This window comes from Prinia subflava, chromosome 7 (assembly GCF_021018805.1).
Source record: "Prinia subflava isolate CZ2003 ecotype Zambia chromosome 7, Cam_Psub_1.2, whole genome shotgun sequence".
Lineage (NCBI taxonomy): Eukaryota > Metazoa > Chordata > Aves > Passeriformes > Cisticolidae > Prinia > Prinia subflava.
The window spans coordinates 23,049,361-23,073,583 of record NC_086253.1 but is presented as its reverse complement, the minus strand read 5'-3'; the positions used below and the strand labels follow the sequence as shown (position 1 = coordinate 23,073,583).

Genomic DNA, 24,223 nt, shown 5'->3' with positions numbered 1-24,223 from the left:
CAACATATCATTGTATGCTAAAATGAAGCAAACCAATTTCATCCCCTGTGCTCGGTTTTCAGCACAGCTGTTTACCAAGTTTCGGTTGGTTAAACCGTGTACATAGACTGAAAGGAACAGGGCTGTGCAGCGATCACGAGGACAATCTGGTCTGCAAAATTTTTTTCTGGATATACAAGGCAAAAAAGACTGAGACTAGTGTATAGACTGGACTAGTTATAGAGTTGCTAGTTAAAAGCAAGTCTCTCTTCACCCTGAAAAGCAGTTGCTGTGATACAGGCATTAATGCTAAACCTATATGAAGTAAAATGTCCTGGATCCCACAAAGTTCGCATAGTGATGCCATTTTAAATTTCCAATTTATATTTGAATCAGGAATTACCATGTTTAATGGGTACATTAAATGGGAATGATCTCTTCGGATACTTTGGGAGTGATGCTCTCAGTGTAAGGGCCAAATATTCGAATGGCAAGAAAAGAAACCCTGCCAAACAAAAACCCTCAAGCAACCAGGATTGCAGAATGGGCATTGCAAAACTCCGCTGTCTCCTCCCCGGAAAGTGTCAGGATTTCCCAGCTTGCCCGTGCTTGCCAGGGCCCCACAAGGTGAGCAGTGCCCTTTTGGAAGCTGGAATAGCCTCAGTCCCTGTTCTCTGTGTGTGTGACAGGGCTGTCACTGCGAGGGTGCCAAGAGGAGCATCCAGACCCTGTTGTCAGTGACCTCCTGCACTTGAGCGCTTGTTCCAGTGGCTTACATTTGCTCACTGTACTTGTTTGTGTAGAACCTATCACACCACTGGTGAGATTGCCCATCACAAAGATGTTGACAACAAATAACCTGGATCAGATGGGTAACGTGTCTTGTTGTGCTGGACCTCTTTGTTTAAGAGCCTACCCCAAATGAGAATTTCTAGTTACTATTTTCCCCCCTGACAGCCACATGACAGCTGATTACAGCCATTGCAAATGCTTTGGGCTTGAGGCAGAGGAGCAAGAGCTCATTCCTTCTATGAAGAAAAGCTACTGGCTTTTCTTTCTAAATATTGGACAATCTTTTCTGTAGAAGTCTACTTGTACACCACCCACACGACCAGAAAAACTCTTTGTGTCACTTTGGAAGCAATTTAAAACACTGGCATTTCCGTAGTTTATTTCTTAAGGCAGAAGTGTAAATCTTACTGGGGGACACTTTCTTTTTTAGCAGTATGAGTTTTCTAAGGAAAGCTATTGACCTTTTTCAGAGCAAATTGAGGAAGCATATTTTTGAGACAATAAGCTGACTTTGCTCTTTCTGTTGCAGTGAATGAAATTATCAAATAAAATGCAAACATTAAAAGACAGTGATTAGAATCAAGCAAACACACCTTTGCACATTTCTAGCTGAGCAGAAGTACTAGCGATGCATTGAAACCCCAGGTTTTCAATTTTCTTAAAATAATACCTAGTTAACCTATGAATTGCAGCTGAATGCGAAATATAATTTCCATAAAATGAGGTAACTTTAATTATTTTAGTTACAAAAATTATTTTGTGCTGCATGCATGTATATGTGGTTCCCAATGATGCCGAAGAGAAACAAGTGCTTAGATCTTGATTTAGTTTTTCCTTCTTTACAATGTGTACTGTCACTGTTAATATTTCTTTATGCAATTTATGCTTCCTGTAATAACTTTCAGAACTTTTATTTCCGCAGAAATTAGATGTTGCACAGATCAGAGTGCAGTACATAGTTGTTGATTAAACATTTCTGTCCAGATGAATGGCAGTTCTGCCTTCCCCTCCCTAGTGCTGGGTCACAAGGTTTCCCTTTAATTCCAGCATTAAACAACTCCCAATATCAAACACAATTTGCTTGCACATTTAGGAGGCAGAAGAAGAAGTAATAACAAATAATTGTGCATAGATGTTTTTTAATGGTGGAACTAAACAAAGGCTTACTTCTCATACCATGGTGTTCTGACGTAACAGATTTACCAGTGTTCTTCCTTGCAGCTCCCAGGGTATAAGACTGAAAAGCAAAAAGGCACTGAGCAAAAGTGCCATAGTGCCATTGAACCTTTGCGTTTTGCAAGAAATAAGTTTGAGTGGTCATCAGATTGTATCTCTTGCATCTAATGAGCATTTGGATTAAAAATGAAAATGCATTGTTCAAACCAAATCTTTTTTGGTTTTTGAGTGAAGAGTCAGCCTCTACCAACTTCTCATCCCTTTTGAAGAACTGCAGAAAACAGTCATTATTCCAGTTCTTCCTACCTCCTGCAAAGATATTATCAGACAAAATGCTGTGGTACTATAGCAGCAGTGTAGTTTCTAATGATGTCCAGAAAAATTGTACATCTTGCTCTTATGTTCTTTCCTCTGAGAAGTCTCTCTTACTGCAACTGGAAGCAGCCCCCACAACAGCCCTTAAACAAACTGTTAGCTGGGATTATGCTAAGCTTTACTGAACAGAATACTTTCACCTAAAAATTTGGGGTGCTTTAAAAGGAATATTGCTATGTAAACATTCTGTAATGCACAGAAACAGCTTTTGCCACCCTGGTTTATGGCACTTTTGTTAATGTTTCTCCAAGTCGTGGCCACTCTATCATGAAGCTCTTCCTTGAATGGTTCCCAGAGATGATCAAACCACACCTGCAGTTAGCTTTGTGGGCAGATAGCTTTATAAACCTGAAACTAAGGACTTGACAATAGAAAATCTGTGAATAGGCATCTTCCAGATGAATTTAACAGGATTACTTGGTCCATTGATGTTAATCAATGGGAATAACAGATAAAATCTTGATTCTGCAAGCCCTCCTCTATCTGGTGGCAGGTTTATACCTGCTAACTTTTGCCTGGGGACCTACATTGCAATTACATCCTACATACTGAAGGGGCTGTGCTTATGAATAAATCTGGAAGGGCAATGCCTGCCTGGGTCATTCTATGGACATAACATCAAGGATAGATCTGAATGGATTTCCAGGGAAAAACTGGCTGTATTACCAAAAAAATGTGTAGGATGTGCCTATGGACCCCATTACATATATTCCTATATTTTCATCTGCACAACAGTTTTGTTAAAACTTCTTGTCAATCGGTATAGAGGCGCAAAGCTTAGCATCAGCAGTCAGGTGGGAATCTCTCAACAGAGGGGACACTGTTTGAAATTGATGTGAAAATATTAAATATAATGATGTCATTATCCTACGACAGTGCCTGCAAAACCAGTGTCATAGGCAAGACTGGGAGTACAGCTACCCAAATGAGCACCACTGATCCCAGAGATCTCTGTGGAGATGACTTGATATGGTGGTGGGCATGGGGGAACCCTGCTGCCCTTGGTTGAGAGAAGGCTGAAAGGCAGGAAAAGGGCTCTGCACACCTGGTGTATCAGGACAACATTGAGAAAAATTCTATAGAAGGGAGCAGTGTCACAGAAACAAACAGGGAGAGTGGTGGGAGAAGGGAGTGGGGGAGCAGTAAGATGGGCTAATGACCAGCTGCCTGGACTTCAGAAGATCTGCCTGTTTCAGGGATGTATCACAGAAAGATGTCATTTGGCTGGAAATCCAGGACTTGAGTGCTGAGAAGCAATATAAAGGGCCTAAACAAGCTTGTCTTCTTGACAATAGGCAACAGGCTCCTTCTTTTCACAATCCGGAGATAAGGGGAATGGTCAGTACATCCAGTGGAACTCTATTTTGACAGGCTCAACAGGCTACAGTCCTCTTCCTCAAAGCCCTGATGGGGTCTCATCCTGAACTAAAGTCAACAAAGGCCCTCCTGATCCATTTTGTGTAGTTGCTCCAGTCAGGCTGAAAAACATTGCTTTCTGATCAGCCAGAGTGAAAACCACCCCTGTGATTCTGTACTTCCACCATAATTACAGACAGCCAACATTAAAGCTAGAGTCATGCACAGCTGTTGAATATGCTACTGTTCTATATGCTACATTTTTCAGTCTAGTAGTACTCTGTGGTGTGCTGCAGAATATTTTGATGTAAATGGGAAGTTAGTGTTGATGTTGGATACAAATGTTATGATTTTCACTAACTGGAATGATGTGCGTGTCTGCAACTGAGCATTTTTCAAAGTGACTGCTTTCTGTAGTCACAGGTATAAAGGATATGTTTTAATGAAGAATGTGCTTCTTTTCAATTGGTCTTAAAAATGGCAAATGGAAAGGTTAGCAGCCCTCTGTAAATAGAAACAGAGAGATTTCTTTTAAACTTCATGATGACACATCTTCCTGACAGAAGAAAGGAGGGAAGGCATGGAAATTAAATCCGGTTAAGGCATTTCAATTTATGTTCATTCAACACTGTAGGCTCAGCTCTGCTCTTCATTTGCATTTAAACAAGGAAGTTTCAATAAAGGAATTGTTGAATTACTTGGGAGTGTCTTTAGGGCAGTGTGAAAAGACAGTGAAAACTCTTCTGTTCATTAACCACCCTGACAGGAAGTTTGTTGAGACCTCTGGCTACATTTTGGGAGATGCAGGGAGGGTCCACCCCCAACACCACGTGTAGTTTTACACACAGTGTAATTTTGTTAATGTGGTGAGATTTAAACTGTTTTCACTTGCTTAGATATTTTGCTGCATCAGGAATCTAATTAGAGCTTTGCTTTGTGGAAAACTAAAGAACTCAGTTAAAAACAGATCAAGAAGGAATTATCTCAAAAGACGCATTATAATCATTCTTAGTCAAATTTTAGAATTTCTGATGAACAACAGCAAAACTGGTAAACTCCTCCTCTCATGAATTCTTCCCTCTCTTTCCTTATGGTGATGAGCAGCCATCTTAAACTCCTACTGATGAAGTGGAGGGACTCTGTGGTTGCACTAAATAACAGAACTTCGTGGTGCAGATCTCCACTAGCCCCGGGTATGTAGGGCACTCCAGCGACCTCACTAGACTTTGTGTCCAGAGTCCATGATTGCTCTCCTTGGCAAGTTATTAACTGGCACTTAATTTTATAATGGTGCTGAACTTTGAGGCCTGATTGTTTTGTTCTTGAATATACCATAAAGGCACATTAAAAAAAAAAAACAACAAAGGTGTGGGGGGGTGGGGGAGGAAGTTTTTTCCCAAGAAGTCAGATTTTACAGGTGCTCATAGGAAGTAAATTTTTGGAATAGAGTTATGCTAACATGCCAGGCTATGGGAGATAGGATCTGTGTTCTCTCTCTCTCTCTCTCTCTCTTTTTTTTTTTTTTTTTTTTTTTTTAAATGCTTGTCCAATCCAGTTCCAGGGATTTTGCTGTTTTGTTTAATCTCTAGAGTTATAATTATGTAAATTACTTAAAGTTAATATTGTGTTTCTGTGAGGAAACTGCAAGCAATTTTAAAAAGGGTTATTCTGTCTTGTTGATTAGCTTCTGTGTCAAGACAGCAGGCAGTGGAAACCTCTGTGGTTTGCGTCCTTTAGGCTGTTAGCAAGCAAGATCTGCGAGTTTGTGTGAAAGGGACATTTGCAAGGACCTGACAAAGAGATGTGCAAGCAAGTCCCTCTGCTCCTCCTCTTTAATCCCTCTGATCACCTTGACTCTGGAAGGCAGTTAATATTCAATACTCCTATATCTGCAGATGGAGTTTTGGAATTAGAGGTGCTGGCAATTCCTGACAGAAAAGCGATTGCACATAGCTCAGCAACTGACCATTCCAGATCTAACGTTCACCTGATCAAAAAAGCAAAATAATGCTATTTTTTTAGTTAAGCAACTTTACAAATGTTATTTTTACCTGTGAGGGCAGCTTTTTGAGACCTCAGATTAGCATGTTGCATTGGTGGTTTTCTTACATGGAATAGATTTTCCTGTTTGCTTATAAAAATATCTGGGATTGGCAGTTTTTAGTCATATAGTTAATTCATAGTGTCTATAAGCCTCCCTATTGATCATTAAGAGATCAATAGGGTCAAATATTTGGGGTTTGCTGCGTTTTTTTGAAAAATTATTGTGGGATTGAGTAAAGAGGCTAGAAGGTGGTTTTTTATGAAAATCATCACCAGTACAAGTGTATCCATCTGGATCATCTCTTCAGCTTTCAAATAGGATTTATTTCTGATTCCTGAACACGCTCTATTTCTCATTTATTCCTCTGGCTGCTCATGTGAAAAAGAACAGACACAAATGCCAGGAAGATGGGACCCCTTCCCCAGCCATAAAAGCAAGGAAAATTCCCAGGAGAGCTGCAGCCCCAGTCACAGTCCCAGCTGTCCAGAGGGCATGTGCCAGGTGACTCCATACCCTGGCCCAAGACCAGATAGATCCAGTGGAGAGAGAGCAGTTTTGCCTTGCTGAGGAGGACACAGTGCACAACCATGATGGATGCTGACTGGGCAGGTACTGAAAGGGGGAAGTGTTCAACCCTTTGGAGCTTCTCAGATTATTATACATCAATTAAAATAGCTCCCCCCATGTAAAAACATGCCATCAGATAACAGGACACCCTGACTCATTAAATGGACCCTTGCCAAAATTGTTTCTGGAGTGTTCCAGTTTCTTGCCTGGGTCATGATGTTGAATCATTGCTTGCACTCAAGTTCGATGAGCCAGCTACTCACTGGTTGAATAGACCCATAAACACAGCAGTGCTGGCAGCTACCTTTTAAAAGGTTTTCTCCAAGCTTTGGGCTTGACTTTTGAAAATAGCCTGTTTCTTTTGCTCAGCCTCTCATCTTCAAAGCATGACTGCCCTTGCTGAAATCTGGTTGTGAAATATGATTTTACCATTCACCTGCTAGCAGTGGGATGCTTTCTGTGCAAGTTGGGTGTAATGGCACAGTATTTCATTCCTGTTTGGTGATTTAAGGCTCTCAGCAGCAGAATGCTGTGCCATGACGTGCCTCTCTCTCCTCTGCTTGCCTGTCTCTTCCCAGGGGAAGGTGCTGTTTCCATTTGTGTAGGAGTTTTTTTAACCACTTGCACTGCAAATGCCTGTGAGAGGGGCACAGACATAGGGACGTTTGCAGCATCCTCAGAGTGGTCCAATGCTAGATGCAAATTTCTGCACATTTATAAATGAAATAACCTTTTATTTATAGTCCCACATTTCATACAACTACTCCACTTCTGACAAACCAGAAGAAAAATAAATTTTGCCTCACCTGGCCCCAGGTTAAGTTTTTCCTGGCAGGTTTCACTAGAATCACAGAGTCATTTGGAAGTATGATACCAAGCATGTGCAGCTTGCACCTCAGACTTCCAAATTTATTTTGCCTACTAGACATAGTTTTTGTTTAGATTAACTTTTGTAACCAGCAGTTTTCACTTATATTTACTAACTATGCTGTGTTGCTTAAGGAAAATAAAAGTGGATGGCAGACAGTTTATTAATTTAAATTAATATCAATTTATTATTTGTATCAGAAGCTGGAGGTGGCCTGCTAACCTCTCTGGAGCAGGCTGGCTAATCCATATAACAGGTGTCCCATGTGTTCTCTGGGACCTGTGATGACCCTCCTAGTTCTGAAGCATAATTATTATTTCTCATTTGCTTTTCTTTTTTTTTTTTTTTTTTTTTTTTTTTTTTTTTTTTTTTTGCTGTCAGCCCCTGAAGTATAGCAGAGGGGTATCATGAAGCTGAAGGTGTGCATTTGACCAGAGCATAGGGTCACACAGGGTCACCTGGGAGTGCAACAATCCTCTTAGAAGATTCTGCTGCATCAGCCCAGGCAACCATTCCTGGCACTAGCTGATCCATTTTGTCTGTCCCTGGAGACGCATTTGGACTTTGGTCAAGAAGAATTGGCTGATTCTCTCTAAAAGACCACCCAAAAGAAAGCAGAGGGTTTCATTGGCTGGGAATGGACAGGACACATCCCCTGCTGTCTCACAGATCAAATGGAGGTGCAGCACAGGCAGTGGGCCAGTCCTTCCTCCACCAGGAGTCTCCTCCTACAAGGAAAAGTGATCCTTGTTCAGAAGGGAGTTTCTGCAGCTCCTCCTCAAGAGATGAGAGCTAAGTCCAGGTGATATGCTTATATTATGGCCTGTTGAGATTTTTTTTAAAGCAAAACAGTTTTGGTGCCGAGCATACATGATTAGAACCAAAAATGCGCTTTTAAGAACTCAGTTTCAATTGAACTTTCATGTCCAGAATGTCATTTATGGGCCAAGCCAAGAGAAAAATCTGCTGCAAAGCAGGGCAGAGAATCTATCTGAGTTCTGAGATCCCAGCAGAGACCTCTATCTCAGCTACAAAGGTTGGGGCCCGTGTGCCACTCTGCGCTGAAATGCAACACATTCCTTTTCTCTATACCACATTTCCAGGCGTTGGTTCCTTTTGCTGAGCTAAGAACTGACACTGAGTTTTATAAAACAGTGTGCTCCCAGCTTGACAGGCACTTAGACAAACTCCTAGCAGGTTTTGCTGCTATCATGAATTTGCCCTGCTTTCACATTGTTCTTTATTTTCTTTGATAATCCCAGTCTAAACATATAATTATATTCATTCTGGCTGTGCAGCTGAGGAAGAATTTACTTCCCTGTTCTGATGAGAAACAAGAGTATTGTTTGATATTAAACAGTATGTTGTTTTGGTGCTTTTGCTGCTTTTGAGTGTAAGGACATCAGAAACAAAGCCCTATAATGGGATAATAAATAAACTGTGTTTTTGCTTTGCTGAAATAAAGGCACAGTAGCATGCAGTACATTAGCTGTCATGGGTTTCCAAACCAGCAGGCAGACAAGCAGTGGGATTGTTCCTTTATACACCCTTATCAGAAGATATCCTCTACTCTTCAGATTTCTACCTGTCCTCAATGTTTCTTCCTTGTTTCATTATAGAGGTCAGCTCTTCCAGAATATGTTTCTTTAAGTCTAGGTTAATATAAAAATGTTATATGCTTAATGAAATAAAGTGCAGCATAGTCTCAGAAAATTGATTTTTAACCAGGGTTAGAATGTAACCGTGTACTTTCTTTTTTTTTTTTTTTTTTTGTAAAGTCAATGTGACCTGGGCAATATAGTGATTGAAGTTTGTGTTTGAAAGACAGAACTGTTTTTTTATATGTTGTTGCTTTAAGATATGAGTAATTAAAGTCAGACCTCCCAAGCCCAGTATCTAGGCACCCATACAGTCTTCAAAGGCTCTTGAACATGCTTAGTTCCTACTTATCTCAGTGTTAATTTCACAGACAAGGACTGGAGGAATTAAAATCATTATAGCAGGCTGATCTATGACTAACACAATTTATTAAGTCTGCTTTTCTACAGTACCACTGTAGGAATGCTGAGCAATTCCAGCTTTAGTCCAGGTTCCCAGTAACTCCCATCCTCCCAACATTTGTCCTTCTCCCCTGCTCCTCCCTGCACCTTGTCCTGCAGGCTGTGTGGCTGCTGAGGGCCACGGGTGCCATCACCTGCATGGTGTACAGCCCTGCTGGACACTGCTTCCCCAAACAGCATTGGGGAAAAGCTCACCTCTGGCTGCTTCTCCCTCAGCTTCATATAAATGTAATCTCAGAGTTGGTCCTGGTTTTCTCAAGGCTGCACGAACTCTCTGAGACCGCTCTCCACCCATGAGAGGTTTGGCTGCAGCTGGTGCAGAGATCCCCAAGTGGGAATGTGGAGATGAAGGACTGGCAGACCTGTCATGAGTTTGTAGGCCCTACAGGGGCAGGGTGTGGGACCATTTTTAGGAAACCGGATGGGAACAAAACACATTCAGCAAAAAGGAAGAGCATGCAAGTGTTTGGATGTGCAAACAGGGAAATTAACTCAGGCAAAGACAATGAGTCTATTATTGCCTGTTTGCTCAGTTACAGCAGCAGACGTTTGTCTTCTGTGCCAAAATGTACTCTCTTCTTCTCCAAATTTTACAGTAGTTTCTACATGTGTGCTTTCAGTGTCACAGCAGCTTTGCTGCTGGAGCACCTGCCATAAGCCAGAGTGGCTTTAGCCTTTTAACCATGAACTAGTGCTGGACTTTGCTCGCTTTGACATGCTGACCTTTGGCCAGCTGCAGTAGGGGAGAAGTGACTGCTCCTGGCGAAACACGGTCACAGTGTACCCAGGGAGGAACCTTTTGTAAAGTGCCCTTTAATCAGCCCCAGTCATCGTTAGGGGTTGTAATGATTTAGGTTTCGTTGATAGTTTCAGTAAAAGAGCATCTGAAAGCAGGAGGTCTGTCCTGCTGCCTCTCTGTGACCTCCAGAGTCCCTGGCTGAGGTCTCGAGGCAGTGGACGCCGGGTGCGTGACAAACCTCCTCCTGCCAGCCAGCTGAGGAGCGACCAGCAGGTTAGTAACCAAACCCCATGGCAACACTGCAGCCGTGGTTATATTTCCTATGGTGTTTAGAGGGGGTTCAGGCTGCGTCAAGGGGAGCCTGGACAGTGAGAGAGGTGTTTCAGTCTCTTGGGAAAAAGTAGATGCCCTAAAACGCAGTGTTAGTTGAGGAGGTGGTTATGGAAAGTCGTGTTTCAGAAATCTGTCTTCTTAGCCGCTAAATGCAAGAGACTGTCGCACATTTTAGATAGGGAAGTTGATCCTTTCGGGAAGCTGACGATGCACTGAGCATGACTGAGAGAATCCCTGTTAGAAGCAGGCAGTCATTGTGGAGGCTGCTGTTCTTCCAGGTCGCCGGTGTCCTGTGCCACAGCATGTACAGCAACCCATGTAGAGCTGTGCTCCCCAGGTGCTCCTTTAGTGTTGTGTTTCATCTTCTAAGGTGATTAATAACAGACCAAAAGTAACTTTTTCAAGTGTATAAAATGTTTTTTTGTGGAGTAAATCACAAAGACAAAATATTACATTTTTTCCTCTCTGAAATTATATACCTCAGTAACTGCATGCAGAAATTACTTTTCCTTTGTTGGCATCATCAAGGCAATTTTAATCCACTTAGATTTCATTTCTAGCAATAGTTGTTCTCAAAAGAATTGAGAGTTTCCAAAGAAAAGCAGTTTAAAGCCTCAGGATAATATTGCTACTCTTCATCGATCTTGTGGCACATCTTCAGAAAATAACTTTGCTTCACATTTCAAAGGCCAGAGATTAAAACAAGGCAAACCTTACCACCTGATAGCTTTATCTGCATTTTCTGGAATGTGCTCTCTTGTACATACCACCAGTTTTATACCATGAAACATATGAGAAGTCAAATCAAAACCCTGATGTGATATAGTTCGTCATGCATGATGATGTGGCACCAAGAGTGCTTCATTCAAATAAACTTATACACTGGCAGAATTTCAACTACCTCTTCACATATGCCTCTAAATATAAAGAGAACCAATACTTTCTTCTACAGACAGAAAATTCAGACCTCAGATGTGACTTGAAAATCTAAGTATTTGGACAGATGTCAATCTGGTGGTTGCCACATTAAACTATGTGCTAGATAGCAATATAGCAATATATTACATATTCTTATTCAGACATTCTATGCTAATCTTTTGGAATGCTCACCAGTGAGGTAGCAGGAAGGACAATGTCCTCATGCATAGTTCTCTGCCTACCTCCTTTAGTTCTCTGAAGACAGCACAGAGCCCTACAAAGGTCACATTTGAACCATTTTAGCTTGTGTAGAGACTCTTGCAGCTCTTTCTCTGGATATTTAATAAAATGCTTACTTTGAAGATGTAACTTATACATATTCCCACCAATTAAATGTGCTTCCTTTAGGAGTGAGTTTACTTACTTATTTTTAGGAAGGTCCAAGTTACTGACCTTTTAAAATTCCTGAGAAGATTTTTAATTTTTTCCAAAGAAAGGGAGTATCTCTGCATACTTTCTGCCATTTGGCACTCATTTCACACTCTGACAAGCTGCAATTTCCTGTTTAATTGCAGATGCATCCTTGCAAACATTTTACATCTCAGGTTCATGGTGATCATTGTTTCTGCCCCACAGCTGAGAACAGTTGATCACATGGGTTATATCTCTTCTAACAAATAAAACAGTTTGGGGTGTTTTCTCTGAACCCAAAGACAGCACAGCAGACAACCTTTTAGATGAAGTCTTCTTACTCCCCCAAAACAAGGGGGCCTCAACCACAGGGCCTAGCTTTGGCAGTCCAAGTGTCTACATCCACCCTGCAGAAGAGAAGAAACCTGAGAGAGAAACACAGCAGAGCTGAGAGTGCAGGTACTGCTCAGAAGAACTCATTTTGTGGCTCCAGCCCCTCCTTTAGCCAAAGTATCTCCCTGTCTCAGGACCATTTAATGTAGCTTCCAAGTCTGAACTTAAGGATTTAGTTACTGCCAGTTTGGAAATGTCCTCTTGAAAATACAAACCTTCTCTTAGACATGAGAAACGTGGGGCTTAGGTTCTTCCTGAATGAGACATATCTCCTGCCTAGGTGTTGTCAATGGCTCAAGAGTGGCAGATCCTGGCTCATTGCAGTGATATTTTCTTTACCAAGAAAGGGAAAGAGCAATTTGGCTAGTGGATTTAATAATTACAGTCATTCAGACCATTCTTTTCATTCCTAAATATTTCAGCTGTTATGGTCCTTGACATCACAGACACTTTGCCTGGTTTATCTTGTCAAATATCTATTGAGGTAAGTTATGTCATCAACACTCTTAGATTTTTCCTTGAGAAAGAAGCATTTTATAGCAGAAGGGAAGTTCTGTAAAAAAGTCACCTCACTGTGATTATTGAGAGCTGTCCATTAACACAGCCTTTGAGCACTTTCAAGGTTAGTTAGACTGGCTGTACCCCACAGGATGACCCGGACAGCTCTGGCAGTCAGGGGGATGATGCCTGAGAGTCCCACACCAACTGTGGGCCCTTGCCCAGATGCAGCTGCAGAGGTGAAAGTGCCCTTTTACTATTTGAGCATGTTTGGTTAAGCTGGGCACTTGTTTTACCACAAGGTTGCAAAATTTCTATCAAGAGTCACTTTTGTTACACTTCTGTTTGTGTGCCGTGCAAGTGGCTTGCTATGGATGTAGCTCTAGGACTTGCCTGTGCTGTAGATAAGGTTTGGTGGAATAACAGGCAAATCCAGCCTGTTTCCTACACTGCAGAAGCACATGTTAGACTGGCAACACAGCTCAACTCACCCCACAAGGGTGGCTCAGGAACAGCATGCCTGCAGAGTGTTGCTGGTGCAATGTTGGCTGCTGAGAGGAAAGCTCAGCTGGAGGCAGGTTTGCAGCCCCTGTCCTGCCTGCCCATAGGGAAGGTCAGCAGTGGAGAGGAGCAGAGAGGATGCAGACGCTGGCAGAGAGGGAGCCAGAGTGCTGGGCTGAGGTTAGGTAAGGCAAGGACACGTGACAGCATGGGTAAACCTGTGCTGAACCACACGGACAAAATCTGCCATGCAATGGGCCAAGAGATGAGACCCCCCTCCTGACTCATGGCAGCACCCACCACTGATGAGTGACTCAGTGACAGCAAACTCTCTCCTTGTGGAGTCCCACCACAGGTGTTCCAATAAGCATGGGCTGGTATAAAGGTCAGTCTGCTCAACACAGACTGCTCTGGTAATGATGCCTTTGCTGTGCAGGCCACTGCAGACTCTGCTGACATCATCAAAAGCTGCTTTTTCTAATCCTGGTAGTAAATCAGTTTTCTGACAAATGGAAGTTGTGAACATGTAATAAAATATAATATAAAATATGCTGGAGTTAATGGATATAGTAAATTCCCCAGCAGATCATTTAGATTCCTCTAGTCTAAAATTTTCCTTCAAGTTACTGGGAGGCAGAAAAATAAATTTGCCTTCCTAAAGGAATCTCTGTCAGTTTCTTTATTGGATAACCTATTTTTACACACAATTTCCATGTGATGCTTATTGTTTAATTTTCAAAAAGACATTAAGAATGAAAATAGAAAGGCTTATGACTTGACCAAAGATGATGTCTGTTGGCTGCAGGAAGACTTTTTCCCTTAATATACTTATATTCTACTGTGAACTGTAAAAAAGCGGAACAATTATTGGAAGAGACTGTGTGTGCTAACCACACTCATTTTCATACCCTGATTCTGAAAGCCACTTGTAAATATACAGGAGGCTTTGGAGGTCTTCATTCTCCTTCTTGTGAACATGTATCACAAACCCCTATGGTTTTCTTTGCAAAAAGGCCCTGGAAGGAACAAGCAAGAACGTTGTTTGCCAGTAACCTTTTAATTATCAAAATTGGTTGGTACATGGTTGGCCTGTGCTGGTTGGATATCCCTGCTAGCCACAGGAGGTGGCCATTGGGTACCTTTTGGGGACCTATTGAGCTCACACTACTGTGCTGCCCCTCCCTCCTTGATTCCTCCATGATCTTCAGTCCCTCAATAGCTACAGTGATAAAATTCACCAACTGCATACAGACTTGTAAAGAATTGCAATTTGCTATTCTACCCTCTGGTCTCCCTGGATGATTCCGTGAGCTCCTTGGTGTTACAGAAAGGCTTTACCCCACTGTATAATCTCATTGGCCTCTTCAGAGGAGGAGCTGTGCTGTGAAACTAGATTCAGCAGGTTTTAAAAGAAACCCTTCCCCGGTTTTCCCATGAATTTGCTCAATGCTGGTGACCCGACAAACGCTTTAAGCCAGCAATGCTGACAGGGGACAGGTCCCACCCTCTTTTACCCCTCTGCCAGCACAGGTGCTCAGGTGGTGTGGGTGGGGGCATGGTGCAGCAGCACAAACACTTGTGGCAGCAGAGGCTGCAGGGAGGATGGAGTGGGACCTGTGTAGACAGCACCAGTTTAACGTGTTGGTGAAGCTGTGGTGGAACGAGCGGTCTGGAGCAGCCACATCGGGCTACAGAGGGCAAAACCTTTTCCCTGTGGAGTGTTTGATTTACCCTAGGACTGAAAGGCAATTGTCATATTAACCTCCCTTGTAGATATGTCTATCCAGAACCTACCCTGTATTTATTTTAATGGAAAGCAAGCATGCCACAGAAATGTAATGGCTATATTCAAAAACCCAACTTTGTGTTTTGCTGGTTTCCTTCTGTGCTAATTTTTTTTCCTTCTGTGCTGTGTTTTGTGTGCTAATTAAAATCTATGGCACTCCATGGGTTTATTGTCTGTCTTCTTACATTTTGGAACCTAAAGCCTGCTTTCAAGTTTAAATTAAAGCACAAAATTCTGCATGAGGAAACTGAGCCTGTTACAGTGATCCTCTGTGCTGACTTCCATTGCAGAATGACAATAAAATAGATTTTTGCTAAAAATAGAACAAATCCTGTGCCTAGTGACCGTAAAGGTTCTCAGAGCAAATCCCACTGCCCATGAACCAGAGAAGCCTAAGATTAAAAAACAAAACTGGAAAGCCCCAGATTTCCCCCAGTTGGTATTCCACCTTCAGCTCTGTGACTTTATCATCTCCTTGGTGGGATTAATGCAGGGCTGGCTGGCAGAGCAGATGGGGAGTCCATCTTTATAAAGGCAATTCTCTGTGATGTGGCAAGGTAAAGGTCAAAACATTGACACAGGTTATGCGTAGAAGAAACTTGGCTGTGAGAGAACTTGGAAAGCTGTATCTGTTACAGACTTCATGTTCTCTGAAGGATCTCCCCATGTTTTGGTCTGCAATAGCTTAGGAAAGTCAGGAAATTACAAAATCTGCTGTATTAACTCATATTGTATGAGAATGGGTGTAAAATAACATGTTATTAATTTAAATAAAGTGGTGTTGTCCCTTTAAACATTCAAATAGGCAGTAAAATTGTTCTATAAACATTTGGGAACCTGTTCCACCAAATACAGAGTAGCCTTGTTAAAATGAGAAGGAAGTTATAGAAAGGGAAAAAAAGCTGTTACATTATGAGATCCCAATTTTTGTGTCTGTATTGTGACTGATACTGGGTTTATGTGTGAATATACTGATCAAGACTTTCTGAGATTGAGACTAGAGACCTTGCTGGTCACTCTTAGGTTCATGTGTCCTTTCAGTGATATATTTTACTTGGCACATTCCCTTCTCATTCTACTTCAGTCTCTCAGTTGTTTTTGAAGACCAAATAAAACCATAAAGGCCAACCATAGCTCACTTCTTACTCTGCCTTCTCATTTCACTCGCTCACATGTCTGTCACATAATGCAAAGTTTCCATCATGAAATAGGTCCTGAAAACTTATTTACTACCACAATCATCAAAAATACTCACTCTTATCTGGACAAAGACATCTCACCAATAAAATGATGAGCCTGTGGTCAGCCTATGGCTCTCCCAAAGCATTTGGGTTTGAGCATTTCTAAAAATCCCAGAAGACAGATCCAATGCTTCATTAGTGCTTATCATCACACTGAGGAGCCCAGTGCACTCCATCTGCAAAGGCCACTTGGTGTGTCTACTCTTAGAAGAGAGAGACAGCTGAGGAAAAGCACACCAACTCCTTGGAAGTCTCTTCTGCATCAGGGAGAAGGTCCCCATTCACAGGCATTACCATATTCCCATGAATATCACTTTTTTTCTTCTAATTTCCAGCCTTTTCTATCACTGTATTCAGGAGAATAATTACTTAGGAAAAATCTTTCACCTGCATTCCCATTACAGGAAAGATTAAAAGGCAGTGGAAGGTTTAAGGGAAACTTGGGCATGGACTGGTCTGGACTGTTCTCTTTCACATGTCATAGGATTTAGCCCCTGCTTCACTGTCAATAATTAAAATGACAAAACAAGTAAATATATGTTGTTATTGTAACAGTGGATTGGTTTTATTCATTGTAGTCAGCTGTACATTAGGAAAGAAGTGCTTATATTTTTACACCCATTACCAGAGCAATGGATGCTGTATGAAGAGAGGAACGTGTGGTACATATACCATCCGTCTTCCCTGCTGCTTACACAGCTCTGCTCTTAACACTTTTCCTCTCTTCCTTACTTGCCATCATGAAGAGGTATATAGTCATGCAATCATTATGAGCACAGTGGGTTTGAAGTCGAAGAAACCAAGAATCTAATGTCAGGGAAAGCTGGGAGACACACTGCAGAATTCTGTCCAAACTTCTGAAGTTCCTTATAAAAGCACAGCCTGCAGGAAAAATTAACATATTTTTAAATTCTGCCCCTGGGAATGGTAACACCTCAGAATACCCTGCAACAGATGATCTGTTGATGATCCTTGCTTTAAACAATAATGGGAAAATAACTTGGAAACTAACAGCAGTATGCAGCTAAGAGTGAATATATTAAATGAAAGCCAAGACTTTGGGAGGCCTCCCTCATAATCCTAATTGACACAGCATTTGAACAGCCGTCTGAAAATGAGCCCCTCAGCTCACTAGCATCAGTGCTTTTTCACTTACACCAGAATAGTCTTCTCTGGGTAGTCAAGTTCACACAATTGTAGCTGATAGGATTCACTTTACAATACTTTTAGCTATAAGTTCGGTTTGTTTTCCAACAGAAAAATATGAATTAAGAGAAAGATACTGAATTTTAAAAATCAGTTAATTTGATGGAGTTTTGCAAATTCGTAACTGCTGGTTTTTTATATTCATTTTCTTATAGATATCAGTGGGATTGAGGCATGGATCTTATCTTGGCAGAATCTCCTAGATTTTATCCCCAGTTTTGATACTGATTTTTTCCATAGTCTTAGGTTAACCATTTAAATTTTTATGCTGCAGCTTCCCTGCCTGGAGGGCAGTTCCTGCTTCTCTGCAGCTCTTGTAGCTAATGGGTTAACATTTGCAGGGATGAATTCTGAAGATGAAAGACTTGCAAGTAGACTTGGGCTGCCAGTTCTCTGGGACCAGGATCCAGGCTCCAGGTGTGTTTGTACAGTGCCTAACACACCACAGCCCCAGTACAGTGGATAAACAAGTATAAAAATCCAGAACAGAGCTATTGCAATCACCCAGTGGTTTGCAGTGTAAGTAGAACAGCTCTCCTTCCTGTTTGCTTTCAGAAACCACCACAAAGATGCATCTTTTGCCAGTCTTTCCCATTCTCCATATTTTTCTCTCTAACTTAGAGCCTTCTAAGATTAGAGTGCTTATCTCTACACCCACTGACTCCTCTAATCCTCTTCCCTATTGACTAGCCTCTGACTTGGCAATGTAAGGTTGTTTCTTAAGTTTTACATGCCCAGACTAAAGGACTAGAGGACAAGAATAAATTATTATGTAGGACCTTCTCAAACAAAGTGGCAGTGCTTCCTCTGCAGAATATACTTGTATTTGTGGTTTGTCACTGAGAGGTTAAGACACTTATCCTTGCACACGTGGATGCCCTGAGGTTGTTGATTGTGTGCTGTTTGGATGGAGGTTTGGACAAAGCTTTCTTTTTGGGGTAGGGAAAAAAAGGTAAAAAAGTAGAGAAAGAAGAAAGGAACGGTTATGCCAGTAAAAAACACCTGGGAAAGGACTGGAAACTGTAGTTGTTTTGCTACTGCAATATGCTGTTTGCTTTTCGCCTTCTTCAGGCTGTCTCCTTTCCCAGAAATTAGCCATCTCCCAAGGTATGCCCTGCTCCCTCTTCTCCTGCCCCCTGGTTGTGCACGCTGCTTGCCAACCGGGCAAATCTATCATCCACAGAGTGTTTCGGAGCGGTTCCTCCTCTTGGCTGCTTGAGAAGGTGTGTTGTTTGCTTTGCCTAAGTGCTCCCAGGGCCTAATGCCCCGTTGTTATGTACAGACCATTTCTACTGTCATGAATCATGTTTTACCACCCTGCGCTTTTACTTCTGCACCAGGTGCTTTTTTTCCTTTTGAGCAAACACACTAGAGTTTCCGTGTTTACTGCTGACACAGTGCATGTCGGGTACACGGCACAGGCTGAGTTATTCCTACCGTCCCACCGCCGACGTGATCACTAAATCCACTCCTCACTCCAGGAGCCACAGACCCTTTGTTTTTCCTACAGCTGAAGGTAAATTGATTCAGCGCAGCCTGAAATAATTTTGCCAGACACACATAAAGAAAAAAAATTCACTGAAAAAGCTTCATGCAGTCAAGCAAAATATGCCCTTTTCTTATCTTATCTGTTGTGAGTAACCCAAGCTATTTGCACAACGCCTTGTGCTAGGAAGGTGTTGTTTGTACATGTTTCACTCCTTTTTTTCCAAGTTTTGAATTTTGAATGAAATCTTTCTCTTCAAATTCTTTTTACCTGCGAAAATGTTACGGTTTCTCTTTCCTACGCTTCCCTGAAGGTGGGACCCAGCCCTCCTTCCAAAGATCCCTTCGCTGCAGATAGTTTTCTATTAATCTTCAAACCGCTTTGGAGAGCTCTCTGCGTCTGGCAGCACTAACATCCCCTCTCCCTCCCGTCCCACCCACTTAGCCTCAGCCTAAGAGCCCTTAACAAATGACTCCCAAGGAATTTAAATGGCTAACGCTCGCTGGCCAATAAAGAGATGCATAAACTCTATAACCAGGTTGCACAGCTCTTGCCATTAGGAAGAAAGGTTGCTCGGGCAAAGGCGCGAGTCCCCTTAACCTGTTGCACTTCGATCGCAGGAGCGGCGAGGTAAGGGAAATCTTGTTTGTTCTGTAGGGCTTTTTATCTGGTTTTCATTTATCAGGGAGTTGAGACCAAAAGTATGTCATCATCAAGGTATGGGCTCAGGGGTTTGCCTTCCTTTAGAGGGTCCTAAGGGGCTGTTTGAGAATTAAGCAACTGCTTGTAAAATTAAGCTCCGAGATCAACGTGTGAATATCTAAAAGAATTTGCATAGCAAATACCAAAGCGAATGTCAGAACAATGAACACTAAACCACTGGTATTTTGGACAGAAGAAAACAAAATCATGTTTCAGAGATATCTTTTCTGCTATCTTAAATTAGTGAAGTAAAAGTCAATTGCAACTGCTTGACATTATCTTTTCAATCAGTCCGTCTCTGCCATTGTCTGTGCCGCCTCGTATTTTATTTTGCTTTTTCAAGAGATTGACATAAAAAATTGAACTTTAGAGCTGGATTATCAGCTTTTGGTGCAGAATTCGGGCCTTGTAGATTGAAGGTGGCTAGGAAGGTTTAAGTAACAGAGTATATATGCAAGTATTATTAATATAAATGAATCTATATAGATCAATCTGCATACTGAAAACTTAACAGCATTTAAAGGAAGTCAGTTTTGATATTATTCTATTCATATTCCACTTAAGTAGCATGTGAAACGTGTAAGACTTGTATATGACATTGGACACGTGACATTAAATCTGTTCACCCTTATTTATTTAATTATTAATTTACTGTTTTATTGGGGTCAGTGCTGATAACAATAGTGAAGTTTGAACTTAAACCAGGAAAAAAGTAAATTGAAAGATTGAAAAAAGTAAATTGTAGATTGAAAGTAAGGTTCAATAAAAACCTATGACAAAAATGTCAATTTTTATGTAGACCAGATGCAGCAGCTGTATATAATGGTGTCCTGTGCTGAGCTAGGTGGGATTGAAACCATGATTCTAAATGTATCTGCAAAGCACTCCCTCTCCCTTGCACGTCCAAGCTTGCCATGGATGGCAGCTGGTGCTCAGAACATTTGAGGGGTGTCACGGCAGGTGTTGCTGCTGTCCCCTGCAGTGCTCCATGGCAGGCTGGGTTGCAGAAAGGACACAATTTTCAATCGTGTTATCACAGCTGGTCTCTGAAGGCCTTCACACCCAACGCAGTCTGCGGTTGCTGTTAGCTGATGGTGTTGCACCAAAGACCTTGCCAGTATGTGTAAGAGTGGAGAGAGGTTTTTAATTAAATTGACATGGTTAATCCAACAGAACTTCAAAACATGTCCTTTATGTTTGTCAAGACAAGACCACATGACTGTCTGTCAAGAACTTGTTGTAGTCTTGTTGGTTTGATTATTTTTCCATGGGTTTCTCATATAGCTTTGCACTGTATAACCAAGATTAGATAATATGTTGCATAAAGTTAACAAAGGAGTCACCATTTTACGACTCTTTTTTAATAATTTCCATTCAATTCTGCATTTCATCTCGTCTTTGCTGAAGAAATTATATTTAATCAAATGATCCTTGCCTTCTTTCTTCAGCTTCTAATTAAAAAAGAAATAATCTCACTTAAGGTCAACAAAAGGTGAATTTCAAATTATATCTGTCTCAAACCCCACTCCTTTTCTGGAGTGAATAGAAGTTTCATTTCAAAACCATAGGTATTTCCAAGTGAGCTGTAATTTCAGTAGACTTAAATTGTCTTGAATTAACCTAACACAGGAGAGTTGCCCCCTGAGAGAGTTCCTGCCTTGGTTAAACATTTTTTTAAATTTATAATATTAACACCGGGCAGAGGTAACGAGTGCTAGAAATCTCTTCCTTGTACTTGTAGACCTTGTTTCTCAATTCTCCAATCCTCCAACGTTCAAAGGTCTGTTCAAACTTCTTAGATCAGAGGTCAGGTACAAATTGCTGCCCTTTGCAGCTCCTTTCTGCCGATATGACAGAATTTCGCAGGAAAGACGATTGGCTTCCAGCCCCCACTCCTCGCTCACAGGCAGCACCAGGCAGTTAAAATGGTGATGTGTACAAGTCAGCCATTGGTACCTGAGTTTAATTAATAACTAACTGGTTTTCAGTGGTGCAAGGTGCATATTATAAAAAGGGTCAAAAGTCAGTGCACAAAGGAAAAAAAAAAAAAGGACAAAACCCCAGCCACAGACTAAGCCAAATGCTTTGAGTTAAATGTACTTTCAGCAGCGAACATTCACATCCCAACTATGGTTTGCTTTATGTTGATTTTCATTTCAGTGACCTGAGGGGGAGGGAACATGTTGAGCCACTTTCAGCTTTCCCTGGAATCTCTGCCTCCTGCTGAAAGCAGGGTTGCAGGTTGGGCCCCCTGTTGTTGCAGTATTCACGTGGTATATACAAAGCTTAGAATGTTGCAATAAAGTAGAGCATGGGATTAGGGTAAACTGAAAATTCTGAAGGTACTTTATTGTAATAAATTTGACTAAGCAAGTAGACTTTATATGAACAGGCAGGATGTGTTATGCTTGACTCTGGGATCTCCAGGAGAGTTAGAGGAAAAAGTTTGATCAGAAAAGCTGAAAAGACAGCAGTAAGTTATGAACTTTTTAAGATACTATTGGTTGCACTGCAGAGTGGAACATATTACTGTAATATTTATGTAGACAGACAGATAAAGCGTCCTGTGTTATAAAAACAAAGAAGCACATGCATGCATATCCCTGCACCACAGAGTTCAGGAAAGCCTTTGAGAGACATTTTCAGTGATTGAATTAAATCACCATGATCATATATAAGATTTTTCTTCAGAAGGACAAGCATTGAAATAAGTGAATGTGTTATCTTTCCTGTGTAATGATTAACAGATGAGTCTAGTTGCGGTTTTGTTTTTCAGTTGCAGAATATTGCTTCTCCTGTCCTTTTTATGGCAAAAGCTTGTGAGCTTCTAGTCCATCCTGAATGAAACTCTGTTCCCTTTCCAAGCAGAATCCTTGCCTAAGCAGACAGTTAAGGAGAAGGACACACCTACCTGTATCAGCATCTCTGCAGAGAAAGGTGTCTAATTGCATTTTTCCTAAAGAAACACTGCAAAAACTTTCCCACCAAGTACAGCTCATCCAGAATAGGAAAGACTACGCTGAAATTTATATATGACACATTTTCCTGTCTGATCATGGTAATGATTTGACTAGATCGAAATATGGGCATCTGAGGAGAAAGGAATGGTTGTGCTGTTTCCTGGTTTAGACAGCTGATAATAGTGATTACACAAACCATGTCTCATCTTCTCAGTTTTCCTCAACTGCAGGGTAATAACTTCAGCCTCAACCTGTAGCAGGTCCTATCAAAATAGGTGAGAGTTATGAATCAACTGGAGTGGGTAAAAGATGGAGTTTGGGCACACAGGGTAACACAGGGGTTACACAACTAGTTGGACAAAGTTCTGAATGACTTGCAGAAAAGTGCATTATAAAATAAGGGAGGAGACTGGGTTTTGCTTACCCAAACTTCCTTCAGAAGTGGTTTAAGTTGAGGTGGCTGGTTTGGCACTGCAGTAGCATATAAACACTCAAGAAACACACATTGCATTAGCAGAATTCACACTGCAGAAGCAGGGTCATGTTACCCAGATGCTCTACGTGTTGGGGATGCTGTGATACATCAATAACTTTTTCATCAGTATGGGTTCGTTCTTGCCATGGTAAAATCATATATTCATGAACACATTTTGACTTGTGATCATCAAAAAGCCATGGCAGGAAACTAAGCTATGCTCAGAAAAGTTTCTTTATTATTTGAAATATCCTTACTCACATCTCATTGAATATAATTTTTGCAGTTTTTAAGCAGGAGGTCAGGTCATTGAGAGACCTTCCTCCTGGAAATGTTCACTGCTAGGCATGGATAGTGCTTACAGATAATGCAAATGGATCACACACAAGATTAAATACACCACAGAAAGATGCAGAGAGGGTTGATAACAGAATAGGCGGGATATTTGCACAACACAAGGTGACTTTATTTTATATGGGATTCATAATTTTAGCTCCATTTTTAAAACTGTACATAAAATTGCTGTGAAGTAAGATTAATAGGCCAAGGGAACTGGTATAGTGTGGTTAAGGGAATCAGATCTGTGATTGTTATTTTTCTAATGATAACTGAGAAAATAAAAACTTTAACCTTCAAATCCTAGTTTGAAGCTGTAGCTAATTGTTGACTGTACAAATTCCTTGTTGAATTATCTGATTAGCATTCAAGTTTTAATCTGGGAAATGCCAGGATGTTAATTTACACAATAATTTCAGGTGTTTTCCTCCTAAATAAGAGCAAGAAGCAAAATAACAGATTTCTAGGGTTTTTTACCATTTTTTAAGCCAAATACATTTCTTTTGATTGCTGCCTGGAGAACATAACCTGTCCCTGTAAGAACTTTAAAGCAGGATTTCTGTAGTGCTCATCCCTATCCTAAATATATCCCTCTTGCAGCCATCAGAGTATCATAACTGATGTCAGGGGAGTAGTGCTAGATGTGAGTACTGTTAGATATATCACACTTTATTTTCTGTTTCTTTTTCTTTGAACCTAATACAATCAAAAGTCAAAGTCAAAAGATTTTGGTGAGTTTTAAATGGAACCAATGATTTTTAACATGTTTAGCCCCTTAGGATAAATTAAAGCAACTGAAACCCATGCACAGACCCTCTCTGCAGTAAATCCACCCCGAAAATTGCATTTCAGGTCCTGAACATTAACTTGCCTCAAAGTAAACATAACTAACTGACCAGAATAAAATTGAAGTTTAAGCATTAAATACAAACTCTTCCATGAAATCAGGGGTCGGAACTCTGGTGACAGGCTCTAGATTAGAATGCCAATTGTCACCATTGCAGAAGTGGGAATTTCATAA

General features: G+C 41.1%; 1 protein-coding gene across 6 annotated transcripts in view; it reads left to right on the top strand.

Moving 5' to 3' along the window:
- The window catches only part of RBM47 (RNA binding motif protein 47), a 78,059-nt gene that overhangs the window by 37,387 nt on the left and 16,449 nt on the right, over nucleotides 1–24,223 (top strand). For 2 of the 6 annotated variants that reach the window (XM_063401816.1, XM_063401814.1), the window contains exon 1: nucleotides 19,211–19,359. The exons of the other annotated variants lie outside the window; for them this stretch is intronic. In XM_063401816.1, coding sequence (XP_063257886.1) covers nucleotides 19,247–19,359 — 113 coding nt within the window. In that variant the 5' untranslated portion in view covers nucleotides 19,211–19,246. Of the gene's footprint in view, nucleotides 1–19,210; nucleotides 19,360–24,223 lie in introns of those variants that run through there. 6 annotated transcript variants of the gene reach the window in all.